Source organism: Rhododendron vialii, chromosome 1a (assembly GCF_030253575.1).
Source record: "Rhododendron vialii isolate Sample 1 chromosome 1a, ASM3025357v1".
Taxonomy (NCBI): Eukaryota; Viridiplantae; Streptophyta; class Magnoliopsida; order Ericales; family Ericaceae; genus Rhododendron; species Rhododendron vialii.
In genome coordinates, this window is record NC_080557.1 from 20,492,530 (window position 1) to 20,515,417 (window position 22,888).

The 22,888-nt window shown below is 38.5% G+C and overlaps 1 protein-coding gene across 1 annotated transcript in view; it reads right to left on the reverse strand.

Moving 5' to 3' along the window:
* Nucleotides 1-21,677, reverse strand: part of LOC131325277 (phenylalanine--tRNA ligase beta subunit, cytoplasmic-like) — a 38,094-nt gene extending 16,417 nt beyond the window's left edge. The window contains exons 1-9 of the mRNA XM_058357445.1: nt 21,604-21,677; nt 21,382-21,437; nt 20,565-20,662; nt 20,218-20,347; nt 20,020-20,135; nt 18,170-18,236; nt 14,510-14,551; nt 12,127-12,168; nt 835-911 (exon numbers count right to left, since the gene is read on the reverse strand). Coding sequence (XP_058213428.1) covers nt 835-911; nt 12,127-12,168; nt 14,510-14,551; nt 18,170-18,236; nt 20,020-20,135; nt 20,218-20,347; nt 20,565-20,662; nt 21,382-21,437; nt 21,604-21,661 — 686 coding nt within the window. The 5' untranslated portion in view covers nt 21,662-21,677. The remainder of the gene's footprint in view (nt 1-834; nt 912-12,126; nt 12,169-14,509; nt 14,552-18,169; nt 18,237-20,019; nt 20,136-20,217; nt 20,348-20,564; nt 20,663-21,381; nt 21,438-21,603) is intronic.
* Nucleotides 21,678-22,888: the final 1,211 nt, after the last annotated feature.

Sequence of the window (22,888 nt, forward strand, 5' to 3'; positions counted from 1 at the left end):
CCGACAAGTTGACTACCTTTGGCCCCCATATATGTTTTGAAGCATGGGGCCCACGTAGATATAAGTAACATATACATAAACGTTTGCCTGAACATCCATTCCCAAGGGAGGCAGGTTCTTCATCCTAATGTTTTTTGTTCAAATCATCTGGCTTTCATGTAATGGTTTCTTTTTTTCTTCTTCTTTTCTCCCCTATTGCCTGGAATATCGCCATAAATTCAAAATCAAAGCACCTCGATTATTTTAATTTTCACAGGACTAAAATTCTCTTTGGCTCAAACCTTTAACAGAAAGATATAAATAACCAATTTTGTTAGAGGTCCCAACAAAATTGATTATAATTTCTTAAAACTTAGGTCAAGTACGTCACAAGAAGGATTGGAGGAAATATGATATATTACCTGTTGAAAAGTATATGATAGATAAGCTTTTGTGATTTTACAATTTGGAGTACAACAACATGATGCAGAAGTGATAATTTAATATACAGAGGTTAAACTTCTTAATGCAGGATTTAAACTTAAACGAATCAGGCAGGCTGTAAAAGCTTTATAATGTTTTTGTAAACTGAAGTTTTAATCTATTAAGATGTGTCTGAAAATACAGGTCTTGTGCAGCATAAAATATATTAAGCCCCACGTTACAAGCTCACCTAGGGCCCCAAAAATCTCAGACGGTCCTAAAACCAATACTCATTCACCAAATATCATACATAGCAATGAGTTGGAGAAGGGGGAAATATATATTAATAGGCACTACCATCATCAGTTAGGTGATGATAAGAAAGCTCAAAATACTAAAGATGAAGCAGGAGTTACCAAGAAACCAAAATACCTGTTGCAATCACATAAAACAGGATACACAGACGAATTCTCAATTATGTGCAAAAACTTCTTCAGCTTCAAATCTGACTGCCAAAATGTAGAAGGTAAATTGTGTGAAAGGTTGTGATAATGTCTTCAAGATTGTAAAACATAACAACATACAAAGTGCACAAGCACTCTCAAAGATCATTATTCAGATCATGCACAATAGCACCATATTCACTAGTTAAAGATTGAAAAAAAAAAAAAATTCTTAGGGCTCATCTATGTTACATGGATCCACAGATAATGTCTAAGCACCCACGTCAACACAACACAACACGACGCCGACACAGGTACAGGGTATCAGTTGGACACGCCTTAGAAAATCCAAACACGGCTATACAGCTATGTCTTAATTTCATCAGAAGAAAAAAAAGGGTAGAGAATCTGTTTAAAGAAGGGCTAGAATATAACCTTAAGAGTTGGAATCAAAGCTCAGAAATGAAGAAAATCTAAGCCTTCAGAGTTGAAGAGTCGGCATTGAAGACTCAAAGTTAAAGCAAGGAAAAGACCAATTGTTGTCCTGCGCAGATGTGGGAGAAAGAGCTCTCACATCGATCCATATTCCGTCCTTCATACTTGTTGCAGATCACACACACACGCAGAGCAACTATTGATGTAGGATGGTTTTACAAAACTTTCAGTGTCACAGCCTACCAAAGGAATCGTGCTGGCTTTGGGTAGAAAACAAGAATAGAACTTGGATTATGTGCGCAAAGAAGAAGAAAGAAAAGACAGATAATGAGAGAGAGAGAGAGAGAGAGAGGTGATTCACTCTCGCAAGGGTTTGGCAATACCTGCTAAGACCGCAACCCCAACTAGGAAGTCCACGGTCTCATTACTCAAATTCATTTAACTATATTTAAAATGGATGATTACATGTCAATTTATAGGGCATGCAAAAGGTTATTATTCTTTCTTTTTTTTATCAGCAAAAATATATAGATATAGGGATAATGGGTATATTGAGATATAAATGCATACACTGAACTTTAACCATATCCAATGAACTAACATCTATTCTAATATATAAAGGGAGAACCGCTTTTTGGTGTGACCACTTTTGTGAAGCCCCGTCACAAAAGTGTTTTCATTTTTCGCCCTTTTCCGAAGCTTCCCAAGTAGTAACTGCTAAGGGTAAGATGGACAAATACTTCACTCCAACTGATTCACCCCACACGTTGCCGACAAAATTCTTTTTATAGAAAAAACCGCCATGCGGTTCATCTGTTTTACAGAGGTATGACCGTATGAGTCTGACAATGGCGCTCTGTCTCTCTCTCTCTCTAGTAAGTACATTGACCAATCACATCCTCCTAATCTTCTTAGGCTGTGCAGAGACTAAAGAGAACAGGACAAATTTCCGTTTCGAAGGTACTGCACTTTCTGTGTCCATCTTTATTTTACCACCTACAAATCCTGTCTGATGTTCGCATTCAATTTTTTTCTTTTCCTGAGGAACTAAAGGCAACTGAGAAAAAATGGTATGGTATGATTTAATTCCATTTTGATAACAGCAAAGTATAATTACGGGATGCTAATTATAAATAGTGCATAGCTGACTAAGTTAAAATCCTAGAGGTGAGCACACGCGATGTGTGTGCATGTCGAATTTTGACAGAGCATGCACTATGGCGCCCCGCTTATCGTTTGTTTGATCAAATTTTGACAAATTATGCAAAATTCAACTTGCACACGTGATGCGTGTGCTCCAACCTCTAGTGTGTTTAATGTGTCTAAATGCATTCATGCAATTACTAGAATCCTGATGACCCTCGAACGACCACCGCTGCCATGAATCAGATCTTTTGAAACTACCACAATACCCTCATCGACCAACTACCATGGACAAGTTTTTTGACCAAAAGAACTTGATGCTCGTGCTACCCAAAGCCTTTGGTTTAGGCTTTCAAAGCCTATGAGAGTTGTCTAACCACTCCATAGCTATTTCACCGATTCCCCACGTCGAAAAGAACTCGACTCCAGCGAGTTAGATGCAACTCCTAAAATACCAACTTATCGAAAAGCTCACTGAATTAGAAGAGCACTTTTCTGCAATTTCGCGCATCTGTAGCACAAGAGTATACTTCCCCTTTCTCTCCATAAAGGAGTAATTATCGGCACGGCTGACATGTTGTCCACCAGAAGCCCACGACCATGTTCTACCACAGTATGTGGAGAGCTTGAGTACCAAATATAACTCATAACAGTCTTCTAAGGCTCTTAATGGTGAAGGTGACAGGACATTGTTGCTAAACCTTCAACTTTGTGTTAAGTAATCTTAGCCACATGATATGGTTCTGGATGTGGCTCAACCTTCAACTATAACTAATTGGCAGATTCTTCAGATACCACGACGGTGCAACTTCCAATGTCATAACCAATGAACTTACTTCCATGCACAATTAATCCATGTTTTGAAGATTTTACCTCTACGAGAAAGACACTCAAAAACTCTAACAACTTATCAGAACTAGCTTCATTCGCCACCCAAAAAGTTATTGGCTGAGTTCCTCCACCATCTATGGTCCATCAATTCTAAAAAGTTCCAAAATTAATTCAGATATTGACGGAGATGCTAAACTTGAAGTTGGAGATTTTCATGGAAGCAACAATCAGGAAGCATTCCTGATTGCTTACGTGGCATGGGTATAAAGACAAAAAAGTTGAATTTGAGGTTTTCTTCGACAACATCAGGGTCATGATGAAAATCCCTTCTTCCTAAAAGAAGTGGATGGTTCCGCATTTCTGCTCTATCGGTGGCAGAAATTGGTTACACCAAATAAATTCAAGGGACCCAATACAGAGATGAAAAGTTTCGCATTTTTTGGTCTTCTCATTGTTGCTTCAAAAGGATAGATTTAATGGTTAAATCTCAACGCTCCTCAACTCAAGGGCAACAACGGTCGTTCAAGGGTCATCCTGGTAACATGAGTTTAGATTTTAATACATTCACCACATGTTATCTATGTGCATCCAGATGACTTCTACAATGTATGCATTTAGAATTAGGTTCATTCACAAGTCTTATCTATGTAATCATCTATTACTATATTCGTTGAAACATAATCAATTTACAATCATTCTATCTAGCATAGCCATGAAAAAGGCCTATAATGATACAGTAGCTTTGAGGTTACTTATGTCATTTTAGTGTCTTTAGGGCATCCGCATCTCTCTCTTTACTCTCCTCTTTAAACTAAATTAAAGAGCCAAAGCAAGAAAAAACATCCAAAACCCCCCTTTATCAACCTCTCTTTCTTCCTCTCTACTTTGAAGAAATTTTAGTTTTGCTACAGTAGCTAGTAGCTCGTCTGGATAGACGAGGTACTGTTCACTTGCCTCTGATTTTTATATTGTTTCTCTCTCTCTCTCTCTCTCTCTCTCTCTCTCTCTCGTAATTGTTGTGTACCAACGCCAGCAGTCAGAGGCAAGGAGACTGGGAGAGTTTTTTTTTTTTTTTTTTTATCAGAAGGAAGAGTTAAATGGAGTATTTAATTGAGGTGGGTTTGATTATTTATTGAGAGGAGGGTGAGAGCAAAGAATCTGATGCAGTAGTTATTTTAAAAGTAGATAGCTAAAGTAATAAAGTGACTTTTTGGGGTGTAAATTGGTCCAAAATGTAGAGAGTCTGGTGCGGATGCTCTTAGGGTTAGTAGAGTCTTGAATCTATAAATAGGTGAGTTGTCTCTCATTTTGGGAGCTTTTGATTATTAAGAATATTGAATATACTGATTGAGACAAAGATTCTCTCTCTATCCTTTGGGGTTTATCCCATTGAATGGGATTTTGCACCTTTCTTTGAATCTTTGGTTCCCTTTGATATTTTGATTGCATCATTTGGTATCAAAGCATCTAGACTCGATCCCAACCATTCCTCTCACCGGAGACCTAAACTTCGTCGAAAAATCTTGCGGAAACCTAAAACAACGCTGGAAAATCTCGCCGGAGCCCCCAATCCACTCGAAATCCTCAGATTTACCCAACCCAAGATTCCAAATCTCGATTTCAATCCTTAACTCACTAATCGACCATTTCGAAGCCGCTTCCTGCTGTTTTCAGACATCAAAACCCATTTCGGAGCATTCCGAGCATTGTACAGCCTATTTCAGATCATTTCGAGCACTGTACAGCACTTGTTTTGTGTTTTCGAGCGTGACCCAGTCCTTTCCGACCTCGATCCATCCATTTTTTAGCCGAAACAGTGATTCAAACCCAGATCTGCCCTTTTTGGCCCTCGAAACATTGATTTGGTGCTTGTTTTTACTGTTTAGGCATTTGAAACAGTTGATTGGTGGTCGTATAGCCTTCGGTTGGGCTCGTAACAGTGGATTAGCTCTAATTCGGAACTCGTGTCAATGGTAAGAGTCTCCGAACTACTCTTTTAGCACTCGAAATCTGAAATTTAGGCTTGATTTTAGCTGGGTTTGTCTTGTTTGTTGGCATTTGCTGCGATTTCTTGCGACTTATAGGGGGTTGATACTATTTGGGGACCGTTTGTATTGATTGCTTGTGATTTGTGGTGGGGTGGACTCTTGAGTTGACTGGGTATTCAATATTTGGGTTGATTTGCTTGTTTGGGAGTTGATTGTGGCCTTGTGGGTATTGTAATGGCTCATGGAGGTAGAGGAGGTAGTGGTAGAGAGATTATGGGAAATTTTGGTGATGAAATTGATACTTATGGCAATTAAAATTGCAAGAGGGATGAGATTAAAGAGTTGAGTGAAGAAGTATGTATCTTCGTTGAGAAGATGCGTCATTTGCAACTTCCAACCAAAGGTATGAATTGCATTCGATTTGAGAATTGTTTTGGTGCTCTGTAGTGGTGTAGAGTATGTTCGAACAACGTTGACCATGAACTCCCTAAGTTTGATGGAAGCTTCACTCCCAAGGAGTTTGTCGATTGGTTGAATACTCTTGAGAGAGTATTCGAAAGCCATGTTATCTCGGATGAAAAGAAAGGTTAGTTTCTAAATGCCTTCGAGGAAGAGCCTCCGATTGGTGGGAACAATTACAAGATAGCCGGAAAAGGAGAGGCAAGGGAAAGTTTAGAGAGTGGGAAAAGATGAAGAACACATTCAAGGAAAGGTTCTTACCGTTCCCTTCCTTTGCCAATGGCAGTTCTTTGACTATGTTCGTAAGTGAACGACTCGAGAGAAATCCTTTGGGGCGACGGAACTTGGTTATTTCAAGGATTTTTCCATCTTTAATGAATATTCTAGTGAAGAACTTGGAATGATTGTCTTTGAGATTGAACATGAGATTGAAGAATTGCCCATCTTTGATGAGTCTTCAAATGAAGACTATAGAGGTGATTACAAAGGAATTCCCTTATTTGACGAGTTTCCATATGAGGATGATATGGTTCCTATGCTTGATGAACTTTCACATGAAGTGTCTGAAAATGATTGTATCATTGAGACTTGTAGTGATTTTGAAGATGTTCCCATATGAGACAAGCTTGAAGAAGAGCTGGGTAATGAAGGGCTTGAGCACGTTGGTGGCAATAATGAGGAACAAGAAATGCCTAATCTTGTGAGCAATGAGCCTTGCTTATGCATTGGGAAGATAGCCAACAAGTACAAGAATGGAATGGAGTTGATGTTGCATTGAGTGTGTTACCAAAAGCAAATGAGGTTGCTTATGAAGTCCCGTCGGTTGTAGAGGACTTTATAGAACCAAAACTTGGTGATTGCTCTCCGAACATGCCTTGCAAATTGTCTTTGGTGCAAGATGTTCAAGTTTGTGTTGTTGTGGTGCCTGAACAAGTTCTGGAGTTGCCAAAAGAAGGGAAAGATGATTTGGGACAGCTTGTTGACCCTTTGGGTTTTGTCTTCAAGCAAGCAAGTTTTAATCATAGTGTTGAGACCTTTCAACATGCTAAGGTGGATAGTTCTGGGTGCAACTTAAGAGTGTGTATTGTGAGGTACTACGAAGATATCTTGATTCACAAGAGGCATGGTAAATTGGTGATTTCATTGCACAAAAGCATGGATGCAGTGGATGTACACAAACGGAAGCTCATATTGAAGATGGGTTATTGCTTAAGGGTGACATGGATCAAGGAAATGCAGCCACATGCCATACTTTGGAGCTGCATAATAAATAGTTCTATAGTTCTATGTTTCCTAATAAGTTGTCTTGTGTCCAACTTGAGGACAAGTTGTTCTCGTTAGAGGGGATGTATGATGCAGTAGCTTTGAGGGTACTCATATCATTTTAGTGTCTTTAGGGTTAGTAGAGTCTTGAGTCTATAAATAGGTGAGTTGTCTCTCCTTTCTTTGAATCTTTGATTCTCTTTGATATTTTGGTTGCATCATATAAAAGGGGATGTAATCTTTCATCTTTAGAATAGAATTATTATTGTGTTTGAGTACCGAGACTATTGTCTTCATGATTGGGGATGTGATCCTAACAGAAATCACCAAACCCTTACAAGGGTGAAGCAGATCTCTCTCTCTTCTCCTTCTCATTCTTTCCTTTCTTCTTCTTTGCGCACAAAGTTCTTGCTTCCTACATTCCTACCAAAACCACCACAAGTCCAATTGTAGGTGGCGACACCAAAAGTTTCATAAGACCATCCTACATCAATTTGGGTATCCATTGGAACCCCAACAACCAAAAAAGTTATTTGTGCTGCAGTGGTGGACGAACTTGCCCCATAAATGATTACATCAAATGAATACCCAAAGGAAGATTTTCCTTTGATGGGGTAGCAATGGAGGATCATGCCGAATAACTTGTTGCGAATGCCGGAGGAAGATACTTGGCATCTAAGGCACAAAACTCTTAAAGGAAAACCCTCTAGTGATGCTTTCATCTCAAGTACATCACTTACTACCGTAGCAATATCACCATTCAAAGTTGCAACACCTTCATGAGTAACATGACTCAAATGATCTTTGGAAAGGGCCTCAACCTTGAAATCTAGTCTATTAGTTGTACCATTGTAAGGATGGATGATTAAGCTCTAATACCAAACTAATGTAGGACAACATTACAAAACTTTTGTTTGTTGGTTTTGGGCAGGAAAAGGGAATAAAACTTGGAATACGTGGACAAAGAAGTAGGAAGCAGAAGCATCACCCTCGCAAGGGTGAGGCAATTTCTGCAAGGACACAGCTCCAATCACAAAGATCACAGTCTTGTTAATCAAGTTCAACAATCAACTCTACTCAAAATGAAAGTTTACATCCCAATTCATAAGCCATGTAAAGGCTATTCTTCTGCCTAGAAGTCTAGGTAAAAAAATAAACCTAGGTGTGTTCCAACTTCCAACAAATCTAATAATTGATGAATACATTGAATAAGACTTGTGAATGACCAAGTTCTAATGAATACATTGAATTAGTCGTGTGAATGAACCTAGTTCTAAATGGATACATTGAACAAGTTTTGCCTATGAGCCTAGTTATAAATGCATGTACTGAACCTAACCATAAGCACTCAATTAACATGTGTCTAATTTATATAATAGAAAATTAGAGGCCAGTCCTCCTTTTTAGGTTCGGTTTGATCCCAACCCTAAATATTATTCCCGAACTTGTGTAGGCTTGGATATGTTATGTCAGGACCCTTTTTGCCCTTTTTATTACGTCTCTCCATCTCTCCATCATCAACAAATCCCCCCTGTCTCTCTCATCTCGATCTCACAACGGCACCAGGTTCCCGTTAAAGAACAGATCGTCCGATGGCGACATCGTGAGTTGAACTCTTCTTCTTCTCTCTCATTCTGATGAAGTTGAACAAATCGTTCGGCGACGTAGACTTGTACACAGTTGAAAACGTATTGCTGCAATCGAAGGGGAGGATCAAAAAATTGCCGTCGCCGGCGGCGGGTGTGTGCAGGTGAAATCAAGTGTCGATGATGGCGAGAGATTGATCTGTATTGGAGAAGAACTTGCTGCACTCAGCTGTGGACTTCGCTGAAGTGGACAGCGCTAGTAGCGTGACAATGTTAGGCGCCGGAGATGGGGGAATTGAAGGGGGAGTTCGTGGCGGGGAAGAGAAGGAGTTGCCAAAGATGTGGTGTGCGAACTGTGTATGCGAAGGAGTTCTTTGTGCAATCTATCGATGCTATTTCTGTATGCGGGAAGTCTCAACGTACAACAGATCTTCCACAAATCGACTCTCGCCGCCGAAACCGACACCGATCTTGGACATAAGTCAGGACTATTTTAAGGAGTAAGGCATTTCCCTTTTTTAAGCTGGGAATAATATTTTGAGTAAGGCCCCGTTCCGCAACGGAAAAAAAGCTATTATTTTTTAAGAAGGCAATTTCAAGCTCAAAAATTACAGGCTTATTGAAATCTAAAAATATGCAATATGGATCTTATTTGAAAGATCTCGATAAAAAGACCTCATCGAGATCTTTTATACAATGCAAAAAAAATTGAAAATGAATTTTTCATTTACATTATTTTTGAGTTCGAAAATGTGAAATAAGATGCTTATTTTTTAAGAAGGTTTCTGGAACAGGACCTAAGGCATTTCCCTTACGCCAATCTTGGACTTAAGTCAGATTGGGTAAAAATTAGAGGTTTATCGTCTTTTGATTTGTTAACATCCAGGTGAGTAAGGCATCTCTCAGTATATAGATGTACGCATGTGTGTAATTTGAAGTGGAATTGAGAGTAGTACAACTTAAAAAAGGGAAATGCTGGGACAGATGTGTGTACTAAGTTAGTGTATGTTTTGGCCATGCGAATTGTGTATTTTAGTGTATGTTACGGCTATGTGAAGTGTGAATTGGGCCTATGTAAACGGTGTTCTCATAGCTCAGTTCACATAGCCAGCTCTCATAACTCAGTTCACATAACTAGTTTTTGATGAGAACTAAGCACATAGAACTGACTGGCAATTAAAAATTCAATTCTAAATCAATTTATTTCCTATGTGAACTATTACTTTTTTACTTTGATTACTTTTTTAAGACATGGCGGTAAGAACATTTATAACTATATTTGATTTTGATTACCTTTTTATTTTTGTTCATGTGTGTATTTTCTATGAGAACAGTGTATTTTTCTATGAGAATTGTGTGTTGTTCATGAGAACTGCGTATTTTTCTATGAGAATTGTGTATTGTCCATGAGAACTGTCTATTAGAACAATGTATTTTCTATAAGAACTATATATTTTTTATGAGAACTGTGTATTGTAGTGTGTGGTAAGACTGTGAACTTTGTATTTTTCAATTCACAATCCAGTTCTCATAACTGGTTCACAAAGCTAGTTCTTTATAAGAACAGTCACTTCTCATAGCCAATTCTCATAGAACTGACTATGAAAACTGGAGAACTGACTATGTGAATTGGCAATTCACATCAATGTTCCGAATACCGGACCGGTCAGGGTACCGGTTTTTCTACTGGTACGGCACATACCGGTACCGGTCAAATATCGGATACCGTTTAGGATTGATCGCTAGTAGTGTTATTTTCATACTTAAAAAAATTTATAGTATACTATACACTTTTTTAAAATAAATAAAAAATAAAAAATCCGGTATTTGTCCGGTACCGTCTGGTATTTGCCCGGTACCATCCGGTTTTGTCCGGTACTTGAAGAAAAAAATAAATTTAAAAGTAGTCCGGTACTATCCGGTATTGGCCGGTACTAACCGGTATATCCGGTACCGGCCGGTATTTGAGCCGAAACGGAATTAGAGGTGTAGGGTACCGGATTCGATCAAAAACGGTATATACCGGCCAGTACGGAACGGTATTGATAACATTGGTTCACATAGCCAGATGAGAACTAAGCAGTTCTCATAGAATTGACTATGAGACTTGGCAATTATCATAGCCAGTTCAAATAGCCAAGGGTATTTTTGTCCAAAATAATATGATTCAGGAATTGATTCTAAAAATATAGCTCTCATAGCCATAGTTCAGGGGTATTTTTGTCCAAAATAATGTTAACTCGGCCTATGTGAACTGGCGGGGATATTTTTTTCCGAAATATTATGTTAACTAGCTATGAGAATTGACAGTTCTCATAGCCAGTTCACATAGCCAAGGGTATTTTTGTCCAAAATAATATGGGCTAGGAGTTGATTCTAAAAATATAAATTTTACTAAAAATGAACATGTACACAAAAAGTTAAGAAGATGGGCAAAATAGTTAAAATGCATGAAAAGTTAAGAAAAATGACTGAAATAAAGAAGGAATATTTTGTCAGGACTAAATTGAGTCCGCACCTACTTTTTGGGGTTGGCCTCTAAATCCCCCTTTATATAAATGCATATTCGTGTAACTACAATATTCATGATGACCCTTAAACGACCACCGCTAACATGTATCATATCTTCTAGAATGGCCAAATTACCCCGTCTACCAACTATCATGGATGCTTGTGTTTGGACCAAAAACTTCTTGTGTTCGTGCTACCCAAAGCCTCTGGTTTAGACTTCCAAAGCCTGCGAGACTTATATAACCGCTCCTTAGCTATTTCATCAACACCCCCCTACTTTTTCGTTTCTTCTTGTGATATGTATTTGGTCTCCACAAGCTCTCGTTGAAAGATATTTGTTCTACGGGTGATTATTGGCTTGATGTAAGATGGACTACGGCATAATTTGATTAGTTATACAAGGGTTGTTTGGGTACTTTATAGAAAGGGAGATATGGATGGATATGAGTAGGTGGATGACATTATCATAATTGATTATGGCATTTCTGGGAAAAAATAAGTTTGGATACCGAGGGGGACTAATAAGTGATGGGGATTGGGGGGTCAATAATAAGTCAGAGTCACAAGGAATACAATAGTCCAGGGATATAAAGTCTAGGGTTTTTGGAGTCCCAAGCAAACACAGGATTAGGGCGGCCTGGATATACCATCCTGGCGGCATTTAGTCCACCTAACAAACAAGACATTTATAGGGATTGGACTACTAAAGGCTGAATGGGCTGAAGAGCTTCAAGCCTTATTTGGCTTACTAACCTGTTTGGTCCACAAACATTACTAAAAAAATTAACAAATTATTGGGCTAGATCCTAACTTATAGACTTGTAACATATGTACAAATATAAATTAATGAACGCATCCCTGTACCCGTAACCAAATTTAGATCCATACTAGTGAATCCTTCATTTTCAAGTTTGAAATGTACTATCCATAGATCAGCACCTGCACCCGCACCCGCACCCGACTCTCACATCCTTATCTACGAAACATGGTGGCTCCTTAATAGAAGTCATGGGCAGTCAACTTTAATTTATACACATACTGAAGAATTTACACAATTGGACTCACTTTGTAAAACTCCATCAGCTCATCAGCCCTGAAATTTTTCACCTATGCAAAACCAGAGGAATGAATCAGTTGCTGCAGATAAGTTAAGAAGCTAAGAACTCTATGAGGAAACCAAATAGACAAAAGAAGATAAGATGTAAAGGCACATAAATACTCGAATCAACAACATACATGGTTTAAGAAAGGCGGCAACATGGGACAGAGTAAGGTGTAACCAAAAAGATAAATAACATTGGATTTTGTAGCAGGCAAAGTTGGCAAACTACGGGTGTATCCAGAGAGTTGCTTGCCACGGAGCAAATATTAACATTTATATGAATTGGTTGGAACATTTTTCTTCTGTTTTAGATTTAGAAGCTTATAAGATTTTTTAAAAAAATACCCCTATAAGCACACCTATATATTTCATTTACATTATCACCTTTCAAAGTGCTACGGCCAATACACTTTCATGTCTGAAATTGCATTCTGGTATTACTCTCGCATATAATAAAAAAGGAACAAACACAGTGGTACTTGCCAAATTCATTGTTTTAGGATGAAAGTAGTACCAGTCAAAACACAACACGAATATTGTCGAATGTAGACACACATAAATGCCTTCCTAAAAAAATCCATAGATTGTAGAGACCAATGTTACATGGATCAGGTTGAGGTATCACATACGGGTATGGCTAAGTGTAAAGCACGTCGAATTTTCATGTGAAGGGGCCTGGGGATACTCATATGTTTTAATTCTGCTATAAATTGTGGTTATAAGGTGTCAGGATCAATCCACTAAATGTGCTTCCCACATGAATGTCGGACACGTATCACAGGCCCTTACTCAAGTGTTTAGCATTGAAGATAAAAAGTGAAATCTGGGACATAAGCCATGTGACGAAATATGAACAGATTACCAAAGATTATTGGGGAAAGGCTCATGGTTAACATATCAAGAAAGGGGAATTGCAGGACAGTGGTTGCTGAGGCAAAAACATTCCAACTCATGGATAGGTTTTTATGGAATTCATCTAGATATGAAACGGAAGAAAATAATTTCGCACACATGGAAAGGGCAACATAAAAAGACGAATACGCCCCCTGAAGTGAAACCCTAAATCCCCAACCCCAAATCACTTCCTCCTCTTTTCCCATCCAAACACGCCGTCGATCGGGAACTCCCCAATCCTACTGCCAGATTACACCTCTCTCTCTCGGAACAGACCCTTCAACCGCAGGTAAACTGGGGGAGACTGTTTTTCCTTGTTGAAATCAGATTTCAACAAACCATCAATCATTCAATTGCAAACAGTTTTTTGACACCATATTTTTTCTGATATGTAACGGCTTCAGATAAGTGTCGTTTTGTTCTTCGCCTCATTCTCTGCCATATCCGCTGGTGCTAGCCTCTCCAATTTACAGCTATCCGAGACCCTCGTCTCTGATGTACTAGTAAATCCTCCACCGACCTGGACCAACTCCCTTTTGCCAATCACTATGTAAGTCGATTTCTATTTCTATTTCCTTCTCATAATTTGATTTGAGTAAATGTTAATTGCTGCTGCAATCGCAGGGTTTTATTTGTATGTTTCATTTTTTTTTTTTTTTTACTTTTGCTCCTTGTATTAATATATGTTGCTCTTTATATTAAAATTCATTACACTTTGTATGGACCTAAGTTGCTCCTTATTTTTTCGAAGTAGCACTTATCTAAGTTGCTCATTGTATCAATATATGTTACTCTTTTATTAAAATTCATTGCACCTTGTATGAACCTAAATTGCTCTTTATTTTTTTGAAGTAGCACTTGAATTTACCCAACTTTTTATTTTTGAAAACTAATTTTTGCTCCTTTGTTTAAAATCCATTGCACCTTGTATGATCTAAGTTCCTCCTTGTATCAAGGTGTGTTGCTCCCTGTTTCAGAGATTAAAAGGGCATATTAGTCTACCAAAAATAGGAATTCCATGACTTGGGAATTAATGTTCTCCTTCCCATGACTTATGAATTTCGAAAAAGTAGTCAATGAGTTTCAACTTATTTACCCCAAGGTCCACTGAAATGCAATTCTCCCTATCAAGAATGTGTATTAATTTCTGAAATATTGACTTACAAATTCATAATACTGCTACACAGTCTTTCTCCTAAACTGACACACATGCAAAATTTGGAATATCCGAGTATAACAAGTCCAACAGAGGGATACAGCGTAGTATGGTTCTTTAGCCTTAGACAAATCCTAGGTTGCATACACACTCAGGACTAACTACTGTTACCATCTCTCTTTCTGAGAATCAGGACCTGACAGTAGTCAAGCTCACTGAACTCAGGCATTCTTTGTAAGATAGGCTTTAATCCACACATCGGCCAAAACATCAAATTATAAAACAGAACTGCTTACCTGCTTCAGTGGCACAAAGTTTATGTCTGATGGTGGCAACGCCTGGGAACATGAAGAAACATGTAAGTGTTAATGCAAACAACATCCTTGTACTTGTTTATGTTTCTATCATCCAAAAGCATAAAGACCATTTTCCCATACAGCTATTCACTCCTTCCAATGCAACACATTGCAGATTGCTATGTTAGTTACTTTGAAAGTTCACATTCCAAGTGACGAATAAACATAAAAGAAAATGACAATGTAACTATTTGAAGTTGAGTAAAGCACGCACGCACAAAGATGACGACATGTGGCTCTTCCGGCCCTAGACCCATTATGTTGTCAAATAGCTCTCAATTTTTTTCCCATATGCGCATAAATCCTACTACTTCTGGAATGTGATTGAATTCAGCACCTAATGCACAGAATTGTCAGGACTAAAACAACAGTAGCCCAAACCAATGGTAGTTAAGATCTGTTATTACAAGGTTTCCAGCAATCCTTTCACACATAGCAAATGTGAGATGCACACTCATGCAAAATTTAATCAAAATTTAAGAAGCTAGGGAAGTCTAATTAGCCACTTGGCTCCACAGAAGTACGCTTTAATAACATCACTGGAAACTTTCAACACTTTCTTTTTGCTATCCTAAATGCAATAACAAAATTCATAGCTGATCCCTCCCCAAAATTGCTTATCAACGGAAAGGGTAATCTCAAGGACAGAGTTCAAAGAACTTCGAAGGTTTTCCTAGTCAATAGCAAACGCATCACGTACTAGTAGACTCCACAAATATGGTAATTGATGAGCAATCTTTGGCCGCAGTAAGGAAAACAGCTAGAACAACAGTCAAGACCCTAAGGGGCCATTTGTTTTTTGGCATATTGAATTGTGACAGTAGATTTCTGAATTCTGGTCAGAATAGATTTTGGAACAAAGTAGTGTTTGGGAGTATAATCATCAAAATAGATTATGAGTTGGTTTGTTACCATGTTGCTCTAGGTTATGTAATATGGTATCATAATATGTGAATAACCATTGTAGATATACATATTTTAGATACTGTTAATTAATATATTGTTTGGTCCTTCCACTTTCACAAATATTTGTGTTCCATCTTTGAAAGTCTCCAGTATTCCAAAATGCTAAGCAAAAAGTCTCAAATATTACCTTAAAAACATGTTACTACCATTATTTCGGGATGGAGATAGAAAATAAAATATGGAGGGCAGAGATCAACTTCTTACGTCCATAGGGGAAATTAGAATGAATAAGCTCCTAAAATGGTGATTCTGAGATTGTGGATAAGATTATGTCTAGAAGTTGGCTGCCAAACACCCAAAATGAAAAAATGGGCAATGCAAAATCCGCAATAAGGCTCCCACACCGGCCCTATGTAAAAAAATTCATCTCAATTTGTTTGTTCTTCCCATAAGTAAAAGCTAGAGGTGGCAATCCCAACCCATATTTTTTAACTTGCCCAAATCCGCCCACTTATAACCCAACCCTACCAGCCATATTATATAAAATGTTAATATGGGTTCAACCCAACCCATATTAACTCATTGTTACATGGGTGTAGATGGGTTGAAAATAGGTTCAATACGGGCTAGAATTAAAAGAGATTGGCCCGTCTTTCCAACTCCATCAAACCCAAATCGTGCAAAACCAAACCAAACCTCTGATCATTCTCTCTCTCACTGCATTCCTCCAGAAGCCAAACCAAATTACAATGGAAGAAGTAGAAGCGTCCTTGAAGATGACTAAAGAAAAGCCCTGGCCTCTCTCGCCACCGAGCCGCTCCCCCACACCGCAAGGTCCACTCCTACAGCCACCAGCTCCACACCAACACCGGCGGCCACTACAAATGCCACCACCAAATCCACAAGCACAGCCTCGACGACGACGACCTCCGCTCGACCCCAATAAACACTTCTATGACTCCTCCAATGATGACTTCTACCCCTCCTCCACCGCGCAACAGAACTCCTCCACTGACTGCCATCAACGCCTCGACCACAGCCTCTCCGTTGAGTTCCCGAATGATGTCCAGCTGCCGATGCCCGAGTTCATTGCAGCGGGCGGCGGGACCAGGATAGTCAAGGCGCCGTCTCTGCTGCGGTACATCCCATACTTTATTTCCATTTTCCAAAAATCAATTATAACAAGTTTCATTCTTCGTACATGGAGAATCATCTTGTAAATGAAGGACATTCTTCAAAATCAATTTTTACTTTATCAGTACACAACCTTTGATTTTACAATTGAAATTTTATGAAATTAGTACTATTTGAATAGGGGAGAATGGTGATGTTCTCTGCATAAACTTTTGGAGTGAAAAAAATCTATTTTTGATTGTTGAAAATGAAAAATTGGGTTGGAGATTACTGTGAGAGTTCGAAATATTCTTTTGCGTGAGTTGATTCTAACTTGTATTTGAAAATGGGAGAAAGGGAAGGAAAATGGGCCGGGTCGGTTTGGGCATGGTTTGACCCATATTCGACCTTACCCATTTCAACTCGTCTATCATTGACCTATATTCAACCTGCCCATTTGCCACCTCTAGTAAAAGCTCATCTTAATTTTATCATGATACTTGCTAACAACTTATTGTTAGGCATATTTCCACTACATCCCCTTTTCCACTTTTTTCTAATAATAGGAACCTATGAAGCACCGACACCTCTAGAGGTCAACGTGTCATAGCGTTCGAACACGGGGACACGCGAGGACACTTAGGGGACACGTGTCCGACACGCCACGTGGCGTGTCCCATAACTTAATTTTAATTTTTGGGGGGGACACAGCGGGGGTCAAGTTGCAATTTTAAAAAAAAATTGGGGGTCAAATTTTCTTTTTTAAAATTTTTGGAGGCCAAACAGTAATTTTTAAAAATATCTAGGGTCAAACTGTAATTTTTTATTTATTTATATAAATAAATATACACGTGGCATGTCCCCCACCGTGTCTGTGTCCCCATTTGTTTAGAATTCCCATGTTCGTGTCCATGCATCATAGATAGGAACAATTCATATCGAGACATTGAAACCATTAAACTACAGCCAGTTTGGATTAGTTGCTAGCCAAGGAGCATGGACACGTCTACCGGCCTCAAGTATCCGTGTCCGAAACGTGTGGGTCACGGACACAACACACTCCGGACACGCATCGGACATGCCTAAATACTTGTCCAATTTTTTTGTTATATTTCTTTTACTTGGACACATTATGGTTACTCTAGGACAAGTCGGGGACACTCTTGGAACACGATGAATATTCCATGTGTCTTGTAACAAAACGGCTGATTTGTATCTTCATAATCGGATTCATAAAACATCTCTATAACACAAATACATTTTATGTCCTAATTTTCAAAGAAATGATGTGTCCGCGTGTCCGTGTCATGTCAATATCCTATATATGTGTCCGTGCTACTTGGGTTGCTGGTACATATCATAAGCCCCTTCCAAGTCAAGAATTCACACAGGAAGTACCTGTTTTTCTAGCTCTAAAGGGTTTAAAAATCACAATCATTAGGCTTAGGCATAGGTGATAGCAAACAAACAGAATTCACCAATGTCCTAGACACTTCAAATTAGTATCTATCGAATATAACATTTAGATCCATGCTATTGTATAGAAGAAACTTAAAGAAAATAAGTGCATGAGAAGCATACCTCATATGTGAAAGGACCATCTATCGTGTCCAAGTCATGAGTTCCAATTGCAACCAAGGTTCTTCGCCTAAACAAGAAGCAATGTAGGCATCTTAGTAGAATGATTGCATGAGATCTCTCCAGAAACTAAGCCAACTACACTAAAAGGGTTAAACAAGCATGCGGTAGCATACCAGGTGCGTTCAAAAATACATACAAACAGAAAGAACAAGAATAATGAAGTTACAAATCAGAAAGAGGAAAAAGGAGTAAATGACCCGTAAGATACAGTAACATAAAGAAAGGACCACAGAAAGGAACTCAATGGGGAAAAAACACAGCTCAAAATCCTCACAAGGATAAAAAGTGAAAATCCTTAGCTGAAAGACAGCTCATATTTGTGGTTAATGCAGCACTCTCGTGCTATCCCCATAAATAAAGCCATGCCAACTAAGATATGTTGAATACCTTACACTAATTTCCTTGACTCTTCGTAATTCATATCAATTGATGGAATCAAATTTACATTATTTCTAAGCTTATTACCACGTGCTAATTCAAGTCTCAAAATGAAAGACAAAATTGGAGAAAATAAGGCCAGGTTTCCCATCTTGAAGACATGATTAAGACTGCCATAGAGCTGTGGTTTCTCAACATGGAAAGAATTATAGCAAAAGAGGAATGTTCTATAAAAATTTATAGGAACCAAACAAATAACTCAGAGAACAACTCCAGCTTCTTGATCTCCTGCCTAGTTTAACAAAACAAAGGACGTAAAAGCCGAACACCACTGCAAAATCCCACGTAAAAAAAATGGTAGGGACAACTTTTCAACCAGTTTTTTCATTTATTTTATCCCTTTTTCTGTAATAGTTCCACTCTTCTAGGAGGAAATACAGTATTAAAAAAGTAAGCAAGTGTGAAAAGAACACTGGTAGAAACCTCCAAGAACTGAATAGCCCAAATGGAATAATGTCTGGGAAAATTTCCACATCATAAGATGCTTCTTTTTGTCAGGACATCAGTTGCATCAATTTAGCATCCCTGCACTTCCACTAAAATTTGAGTTTCCGTCCATCCATTTCTAATTGACACTCAAACCACCGTGCATTGTCAAGTCTTCTTTCCAATATGTCATTAACAAGGCCGATGAAATTTCAGCCGGTGAGCTTTTTTATTTGTGAGGGCTCAATGGGTAAAACACAAGCTTCATCAGCCAAAAGCATTGGCATTCCCCAACGTATGTAAGATTCTTCACAACGCAGAAGCCGTCAATGGCAGCAAACTCAGCTCTATGTTGGCTAATGTGACAACACTACACCTTGATGGGTCTTGTTGAAGAGTTTGACACATGTTCACATGTCCTTAATTCCCACTCCTTATTGTGGATCCGAACACTAGATGAACAATCCACGGGGACAAAATGTCTCATTCCCCCTTCCAATCAGCATTTTCAATCATGGCTCATTCTTGATGTGTTCTATCAAATTTCTATCCTGCACTTCCACAATGACTATAACAACTATCATTAACCACGGGAAATTAAACCTTCGTAGCCTATTAAAAAAAAATATCTTTCTTTGAAATTGGTGGCAACAATATCAAAAGATGGGAAAAAACTAGTTAACACTTGCATTGTTACTAGCTGTTGTAGCAGCAGCATCGAAAGATGGCAACCCTAGATAAATAAACATGTGCGCTTTCTGTAATAAGTTGTGTAAAACTTAAGTATTAACCATTCATAGAATGTGATAATATCCGGACACACGGTCAAAATCACATTATGCAAGAAACATGAGCAACAAATAGGTGGAACAAAGAGCATGCCAGGCTGCAGGATATGACTCAAACCTTGCATTTGTAGAATTTACCTGCATATGTTCTGATGGAGCCTATCTTGAAGATCAATGAAGCTGTTATATCTTGCTTCATCAAAAGTTATACCTCTTAAAACAGCACAAACAACATAGGGCCGGATCAAAGATGTCTGTATGGAAGAACATAATACTAATAAAGAAACATAATAATAAAAATGGAATCAAGACCAACAATTTCTATGCAATATGCACCTCAGGTTTTACATGCATTTTAAGCATGGATTCGCTCCTAATACTTCGCAATGTATACGTAGGAATTGGATCGATCCCGACGAATATGCGCAAGGCTTGGGCAAGTCCTTCAAGGCAAAGCAAGTCGTATCTATTGAACAAGAAGGCAACACGTTATTGCACAGTTTTTCACCATCTTAATAAAAATTGCATTCACTCATAAACATTAACAACTAAATCACTCTTTTCAAGATTCTAAAGTGAAAACACAAACTAATTGAAAGCATGATCTTGCTAACATTCCTTCGAGTCATTCTAGATATGTAATCAGCAATACCACCAACAAATCTGTAAATAAAGAAGAGTACCTATTAGCTGCCACTTCAATTTTGTAGATGACTTCTTCATCTTCAGTTGAGTCTTCTTCCAAGTGCTTCTCTTTCCTAATAATCGCCTTTTCTGTCGTCTATTTGTGCCAAATTACGTCAACGTACATAATTTACAAAAACAAACACTTTAAAATGCTAAAGCATAGATATAAAATGGCTGACCCAGCACGTGCCCCTTCTCATTGTTGTGGTAATTAAACTAGAACCCATGTGTGTCAAAAGAGTACTCATTTATCACCTTATTGAACTACATTAGTGCCCATCCTAAAATTAGTCAACGCCCCCTTATGTTTTCCATGTTCGCAGAAGATCTCCTATTGTCCTACTAATTGAGAGGGCATCACAGCCATTTAACATAGAGAAGAATTGATGGCCAAACCAAATGGGTGATCAATTGACTAATGATAGTTTGTGGTATACATGGCATACATTTTAGTGAAAATTATAATGATACTGCAATTAGAACTTCCAAAGGATGAAAACCAGGTCAATTGTGAATGTAGAATATATTAGAAACTTCGGGGATGTATTGTTAGTCCTTTTTCTCTAGCACCCCATAAACTTTTTGTAAAAGTATACATTAGACATTTTTATGGAGTGGTAGTAAATATCAAGCATATGCGGATCAAAATAAAAAAGTAAATATCAAGCATATGAGAATATATGGCTACTGCTCTTTAGGTTAATGTGCCCCTTCTACCCTGAAACTTGGCTCCATCATCACTGCCCAAATAAATAGCTAGCTAGAAACACAGAGAGAGACAGACAACAGAAAAAATGTTTTGCGAGTGCTTACAACATCGTCAAGCTCGATTCCGAATTTGAAACACAAGTCCTCGAATTCTTCTTGGGCTGAAACTCAGAGAACATGAATGTGAGATAAGGGAGTTGAAAATACAATAACTTACCTAAATATAAGAACAGCGCGGGGTTGGTGTGCAACTTTTCTGGCCTCACAATGAAAATGGGTGGTTTCATATTCACAGGTTTCCAATCGAACCAAAAATAGAAAACTTACAGTAGGTTCGACCAAGTGCTTCGAAGAGTCGATCCCTTCCAACACTGATCGTAGGCATGGCGGGGGCAGAATACGATTACTACGCTCGCTAGAGCTTTCAAGATTGTGTATGAAAACCCCTCCTGCAATGGCTAAACTTATGGTAAGAAAAACAGAGTTCAAGCCCCGCCCATACCCTATATCTCCTTGCTTCTTTCTACTCCACTTTTTTCGTGGGTAACATATCGTCATTTGGATCGTTCATCTGCACAACTTACGGGTCGTTTTTTACAATGCATGAATTGTTAAAGCTTTTAGAATTGTAGTTAACGTCCACAAAATATAAGTTATTGGTGAACTATTACCCAGAAAAACAGCAACAGAGACAGACGATGAATGTGTGTGTGTGTGAGAGAGAGAGAGAGGTGCACCTGTTCGGTTTAAGATTTTTGGCTGCTGCTCGTTCTGAATCTTCTGATAGAATGGAAATTGAAACTGCGTAAATATTTCGACAATTACATCGAAAACCCTACATGCCGTAGAAACAGTACATATATTGCAGTTATTACTCCCCCTTAATTGTACTTTTTGGCCACGTTTGATTCAGGGATTAAAACAGACAGGATTAATAGTCCTGGGATTAGTAATGCTGAATTATTTGTCCTAGTACTAATTTAGTCCTGAATCCTATACAAACCCCTGTTTGATTCGCGCAGGATTAATATTGGGATATCCCATGCTGAGTCCAATCCCATGTTTGGTTCTGTCACTAAATTTCAAGATTAATTTCAGGACTATTTCTCTCTCCCCCCTCTCAAGCATTCCAACCAATTTCTGGGCATTCCAATTATCAGTGATCATTCTACAAGCAATTAACCATCCATAGTACTTGGTTTTCAACTATCAGTGATAAAATTGTATTTTACTTGTCAAAATTGAAATCCTTATTTCGCATCCAAACGGACCTTATATACCCCTCACAATTTTATTCCATGGGGGTGGGGACTATTCTATCCCGGATAGAAGAGACGCGGAAGGAAGTTGGACGTAATTGCAAAAATGCCATTGTTTAAACAAAAACCCTCAGCTATCGTACCGTTCTTCATCGATCTTCATCGTTGCGCCTCTCTCTCTCTCTACAACTGAGTTATTGGCTGCGAGGAGAAGACCGACCTTGCGATCTCCATAATCGAAGCAGGTATTTCTTCGTCTATTCTTCTTCTTGTTTCTCTTCGTCTGTTAGATCTTCTTCTTCTTTTGTTCTTGTTCTTCTTGGAGTCTTCGACTGGCTTTTTGACCAAATATA